We start from the raw sequence: 6,724 nt of genomic DNA on the forward strand, positions 1-6,724 counted from the left end.
AGCTAACTAGATCAAACATTATTATTTTGAATTGTTTATTACTTAAAATGAAATAAATCACGTTTATTTAGTCGCTGTTTTTTTGGTTTAATGTATTTTTCTAATAGCGCTGTCGCCTCGCAGCAAGAAGGTCGTGGGTTCAAACCCCTTTCTGTGTGGAGTTTGCATGTTCTACCCGTTTCTCCATGGGTTCTCTCCGGGTGCTCTGGCTTCTTCCCACTGTCTAAAGACATGCGGACTAGGTTGATTGGTGACCCTAAATTGTCCTTAGGTGTGAGTTTGAGTGTGACCGGCTGTTGTTTGTCTATGTGTGGCCCTGCGGATGGATGGATGGATAGATGGATGTTTTATAATCTCCCAATGTCAAATTGTAATTACATAGTTATTATTGTAGTATAAGTATTAATTAATTACTAGTAGAGTAAAGCAAGAAGTATTTTCTGCCAAATCAATATAGGAGTTTCCAGCAGAATTAAATAATTATATAACACAATGATAATTAATACTGCACCAAAATATGTGTTTATTTTGAGTTCATAGTTTAACACTGCAAACACTTTAATCTAACAAATGCTTGCTGAGGTTGCTGTTATTTCTTTGCTCTGAGGTGATACGAGGAGGGATGCAATACTCCCTCTCTCCATCCGCTATTAGCAGAGACAGTAAAAGGGCAGAGGGGTTGTTTAGTTGAATATGTTGGTCTAGTCTGCCTGGCTAATTGATCCTTAATCTGACTGAGGTTTGCGCAAATTAGAATCTATATCCCTGACCATGGCTCTGAAATACCAGCACCAACTGTGATGGCTGATAAATCCATGGTGCTGAAGTAGCAGACAAATCTGCTCTTCTCCAAACTGTATACTATAAATATTCAATCCTATACTGTATTGTATAGTGTCACCTTCCTGATCAAAGTGACAAGTAGCAATGTGTACTCATGGTGTGCTCCTGTTGAGCCATCGCCCCTGTTAAGTATTTACAAAGAACTCATCAGAAAGCATGCTGTTTATCTGACAAAACAATCTCACCACAAGATCCAGCTGTTCTCAATCGTATCACATGATATTTATCAGCAGAGAAGAGTGTTCCCAGTTATCCTGAAATTTATGTTCAATTTTCCTTTCTTTTTAATAATGTTATTTTTTTATTTTTCTTAAATAATCACAGTAAGTGATTATACTAATGTATAATAATAAGCAAATTCATGAAAATGATATAAAATAAACAAAACCAAATACTATTTGAGTATTTAAAGAAATATTAAGACATTTTGGGAAATATTTTATTAACTTTCTGGCTGAAAGTAAGAGGTAAAGACAGTCCACCACTCTTATGTCCTCCTACTTCTTTACTATTCTCAGCAATTACATGAAAGATGATACCGATTGAGGATTATTTGCATTCACTAGCATAAAACCTTAATAAAAATTACAGTCCAAATGTGTAGAAAAGATGCACACAAATGTAAAGGTCTAGAATGATTCTATGAGTAGTCAACCAAATTGTCTAAACAAGGTAATAACAGCCTGTAACATCTAATACAGTATAACTAATTTTCATGTTGGCGTAAAATGTGAGGTTCAAAGTTTATTCTTGACTTGGAAACAATCAGTTGAGAAACAAACTCACCACAGTTACATTATTAAGATTCTTGTAAACATTATCTTTGCACATGATCATGTACCTGTGGACATTTGTACATGCCCTTCAGAGAAATCCATTTCAAGGAATATTTGGGTTTTGGCAAAGTTGGCAAAGCTGGCAAAGCTTCTGGGGCAGTTTGATGACACATTTGTGAAATTCCATTGTGTGGAAACTCTTATCATCTATAAAAAGGACAAACGCTGACAAATTCTCAAGTTTTGGGAGTGACTCCTGACTACAAAACCTGGACCATCACTATGAGATTCTCTCTACATGTTGGCTTCTTTGTCCTGTGGCTGAACATGGACGTTTCATTATCACAGAATGGTAAGAATTTTGGGTAATGTGTCAGATTTTGTATTTATTTTGTACCACAGTTACACCAACACTGATGTCGATGAAGACAAAAACATCCACTTTAATGAGTCTTTTAAACAAATATTGAAACCTGAACTTATTTTTCCAAAAACATGAAAGGCTAAATCTGCCAGTGAGCCTAAAGTCTAAATATAAAAATCAAGTCTTACCACCAGGAGAGAGATTTGATTTATTCTGCATTGTCCCTGGGGTAGCATTTCACTCATTCAGACATATTTTACTACTTGTTAAGATAGCTGACGAATTTATGTTCCATCTCTGGTCGGACTTAATGGAGTGTATCCGAGTATAAAAAAAACTATTGTGAACATTATAGCTATAGCAATTATTTAAAAAAGATAGCAAAAAGGTTTCTAATTAATTCAATATGCATTGCAAAATCCTTTTTTTTTTCTTATGGCTTTTTGATTATTTTGTTGTTGATATCTTCATTTTATTTATATAAATATATCGATTTCTCATTTGATATCCGCCTAATTTGAAAGAAAGGACAGTTTTATTGTCTGTGTCTCAGACCTCTAGTACAGCAGGACACTTAATCACTTATTTCTTTCTTCTTTTGCCACATATACCCTTTAATACAAATGTGACTGCATGTATGATTTTGTGAACTAATGATTAAATGACTAAATGATTTTCACCAACTGTAATCCAAAATGTGGCCATCATAACTCCTCTATCATAATATCTAAAATTCTTGGCCTCTGCCAAATTTCAGTAGTTTCCTCTGACTGCAGACTGTATCCGAAATCAATGCTCCATGATCTAGAGAAAGTTATCCACACCTTGCTTTCTTGTTGACTAGACTGTAATTCCCTACAAGTTGTCATTGTAACAGCTGCAACTTGATTAACATGCTGCTTCTCAACTTCTCTCTGGCATCAAAAAGTGCGACCACATTTCTCCCATGCTAGCCTTAAATTTAGGTCTCTGAGGTCCTCTGACCTAAACTTGTTGGCCGTTTCACAATTTAGACTGAATTTAAAGGGAGATCAATCCTTCGCTGTCCTGGCTGCTGGCAAAACAGCAGAGTGGAATCAGATTATCTCAGATTTGTAACCATGACTAAGGGTCGGCAATTGTTTAATTGTTCTATAAAGCACACATGTACTGTTCATACGAAGTTACTTAGTTACTAAACTTGTCCCATCAATGCCCACATTTGTTTTAGAGTCTGCAGGCTGTGAGAGCCCACCGCCTCTTAAAGATGGAGACATCAAGTACACTATGAAAAGTCAGTACAGCCATAATGAACGGGTTGAATATGTGTGTCAGCCGTTTTACATCATGGAGGGAGTGCCTTACAGGACCTGCAACAATGGTGAATGGATCGGAGAGCTGAGATGCCTCAGTAAGTTACTATTCTCCTCATATTTACGTGTTTTCACTGAATTGTGTGCAGTGGTTTTGTGTTTAATTTTCATTTCAAAATGGTTTCCAGTGATTGACAGTTTGATGCAGAATGATGATAATATGACATTCTCTCAGTTCAATAACATATTTTATAGGTTTGGCTACAAATTTTGCAGTTGTGTTTTTATAATACATATTTATTATAGTTAATATGTGCTTATAATGGCACACACCAGGCTGTTTGTTGTAGAAAGAATCAGCAATGTAAATTAACATACATCGACCAAAGACCGGATTAAATCAAATTCAGAGGTACTTGCACTTAAGTGTTCTAATTCTTGTTTCTCCTTTATTTATTCAGCAGCTATAGGAAGTACAAATTAAAAATCTATCACGAGCATATAAAATGCAATGTATTGTTATGCAGTAAATTAAACCATTCTACAGTGTATATAAAATGGGTAGAATTAGCTCCACTGGGGCCAGCAACAACATTAAATTGGTGCTAAATAATAATCAAATAAATAATCAATAATAGTAATAAAAATAATGATTAATAATAATAATGTGCAATCATGTAAGACAGAGGTAGTTTGTCTGCATAGTGGTTTTACTTTTAAATACATTTTCCTAAGAAGACTTACATACAAAATTGTAATATTTTTACTTAAACTTGCATTTGTCTCTTTGGTCACCTGTAAGCCCAATATTAACTCTTTTAGGTCTCCAACAACTCCTGAGCAAAATATCTGTCTTAGCTCCTAAATGCCACACAAAAACAGATAGACGCTAACTGTCTGCTGTTTTGTGCTGAGCGTCTAGTGTATAATAGTTGTGTATAAACAGTATTTTTAGCCTTATATAGCCTTTAGTTTAGTTTATATACAGTCTATGGTTTTACCATGGCATTTACAAAATGTTTTTTGTCCATCTCTTCCAGGACCCTGCACCGTGAATGACGACGACATGAGGCAGAATAACATTGCATTCAAATATAATGATAAGAAAAAGCTCTATTCAACCCATAATGATGTAATCGAGTTTAAATGTACCAAAGGACAACCTCTTGGCACAATGCGTCAGAGGTGTGATGATGGTGTGATGCTCCTGCCCACATGCCAATGAGAGTTTTTATTGACAGGCAGCAATTGTCAATCATTTGACTTATGAGAACTACAGGTAACCCATTTAATATATGATGAAGTGTACTGTGGTGCCCTGTGATTTTATTTACTGCTTGTCTGTTATGTGCAACCAAGAAAAATGAGGTTTAAACTGTGCTTGCCTGTTTGTAGTGTCAAGACCATTACAAATAAAAATACATGAATCAAACTAAAATCTTCAGTTGAATAAAAATAAAAATCTTTGAAATCGATGACAATGTTATTAACAAAAGAGTAAAGTTTAATGACCTTTCCATATAATTATTCTATTAATAAATCCCAGAGCTAGCTTTTAAAACTCATTAACATAAACCAGAGCAGAAGGCCTTGCTACAAGTGCTAGAAATTACATAATAATGTACCTGTTACATTAGGTGGCCCAAAACTCGACTGCTAACCTCATCATCAGTTAAACAGAACTAAAAATATACTACAGTAAATTGCACACCAATGAATAGACTTTAGCACTTCATTAATCACAAAGGGAAATTCAACCACTTTGGTCCTCTTGGTCCTGAACAGACACTGATGTTGGTGACCTCTTGACTTTTCATCTAGTGCTAGCAGGTCAAAGTTTTCACTTACACATCCAATTAAGTGCATCTCTACCTCAACAGGATGGACTGGCACACATTAGACGGATAGCTATCCATAGGCAGTGTATTACTTGCAGTCATCTGACCCCGGCTTGAAGAAACAAAGTTGTACCGGCACAGAAACTAAGTACTTTACTGCTGTGGACAGGGTCAGCATCTAAATAAATTTAACCACCTAAATGAAGGCCCACCAGCAAAAAAGAAAAACAATATTAGTTCAAATGTATGCTGAATATATTCAGTTCTTTACCTTTCTTTGGAACTAAATTTTTTTTCAACTGTTGAACTTCCGCATTTCTACACGCAAGTGCAATCTTCAGTTGAACAAAGATAAAACTGAAGACATTGTTTTTGGTGCCAGGGAAGAGAGATTAAAAGTCAGCGCTCAGCTTCAATCAGTAATGTTGAAGACCACAAACCAAGCCAGAAATCTTGGTGTAGTCATGGATTTTAGCAGCCACATTAAAACAATTACAAAGTCAGCCTACTTCCTCCTGAAAAATATATCAAGGATTAAAGGACTTGTGTCTCAGCAGGACCTGGAAGAACTTGCATTTATCTTCAGTCGACTCATCTACTGTAACAGTGTCCTTAGTGAGGACTTGAGCAGCTGCACTGATCTTAGGGAGCCCTCTAAGACCAAAAAAGTGGATCACATCACTCCAGTTCTGAGGTCTTTACACTGGCTTGGTGTCTGTTAAAGGATTGATTTTAAAAAACTGCTGTTGGTAAATCATTTAACGATTTAGGACCAATAGACATTTCTGATCTTCTGTTACGTTATGAACCACCCACACCTCTTGGACAGGTCTGCTTTTTGTCCCCAGAGGGAAACTAAATATGTAGAAGCAGCGTTCGGTTTTTATGCTCCACATATCTGGAACAAACTCCCAGAAAACTGCAGTTCTGCTGAAACTGTCAGTTTTTTTAAATCAAGACCGAAGACTTTTTTTTAATAATCAAATTTCAGGCTGTACATTAATACCTTACATTGCACTGTAACTTTTATAAGTCCTGTTTTATCCTAATTTTCCATTTCACTCCTCTTAAAATTGTATTTAAATGTCTTTTTTATGTTGTTTTATGTAGTTTTATGTAAAGCACTTTGGATTGCCTTGCTACTGAAATGTGCTTAAAAAAACAAAACAAAGAAAAACAAAAATAAAAAATACACTTGCCTTCAACTTGTTCTTGCACTGTAATGCAGCCAGTGGGCCTTATTTTAGATTGCTTAGCTCCAGTGCCCGTCGGTTTCCACAAACAAAATAACATTTGGTACCAACATTCATGTTCCCATCAGGATGATGTACAAAAACTCTGATTCCTTCACTTTTTATTTAGCACCATCAACACTTCATTTTTATTTGTTCAAAGAATTTGGTTTGACTACCTGCAAAACTAACTCTCCCCCCATCAGCCTCAGCTGTAGAGCTGCAACTTGGAAGCAAGACAAGAGAGCTGATTTAATTTTTGACTCACAGGTGAAGTTACTGGTTTCCCTCTCCCTATGTAAATTTAATAATCATAGCAGTAATTAACTTCAACAGACACACACACACACACACACACACACACCTCGTTTTGAGCCAA

At 35.8% G+C, this 6,724-nt stretch overlaps 1 protein-coding gene across 1 annotated transcript; it reads left to right on the forward strand.

Moving 5' to 3' along the window:
* The first annotated feature begins 1,811 nt into the window (after positions 1-1,811).
* LOC119900318 (complement factor H-related protein 3-like) lies at positions 1,812-4,750 on the forward strand. The gene is made up of 3 exons (XM_038715145.1): positions 1,812-1,971; positions 3,194-3,373; positions 4,316-4,750. The coding sequence occupies exons 1-3, from the start codon at positions 1,902-1,904 to the stop codon at positions 4,498-4,500; spliced, it is 435 nt and encodes a 144-aa protein (XP_038571073.1). The 5' UTR covers positions 1,812-1,901; the 3' UTR covers positions 4,501-4,750.
* The last annotated feature ends 1,974 nt before the right edge of the window (positions 4,751-6,724 follow it).

The sequence above is a fragment of the Micropterus salmoides genome, unplaced genomic scaffold (assembly GCF_014851395.1).
Source record: "Micropterus salmoides isolate LMB-PRFRI ecotype aquatic unplaced genomic scaffold, ASM1485139v1 Ms_hic_scaffold_13, whole genome shotgun sequence".
In the NCBI taxonomy this organism is placed as follows: Eukaryota; Metazoa; Chordata; class Actinopteri; order Centrarchiformes; family Centrarchidae; genus Micropterus; species Micropterus salmoides.

Coding starts and splice junctions, on each gene's coding strand:
- LOC119900318 (XM_038715145.1), top strand. CDS start 1,902: ATGAGATTCTCTCTACATGTTGGCTTCTTTGTCCTGTGGCTGAACATG. Junction 1,972..3,193: donor CGTTTCATTATCACAGAATG/GTAAGAATTTTG, acceptor CATTTGTTTTAG/AGTCTGCAGGCTGTGAGAGC. Junction 3,374..4,315: donor CGGAGAGCTGAGATGCCTCA/GTAAGTTACTAT, acceptor CATCTCTTCCAG/GACCCTGCACCGTGAATGAC.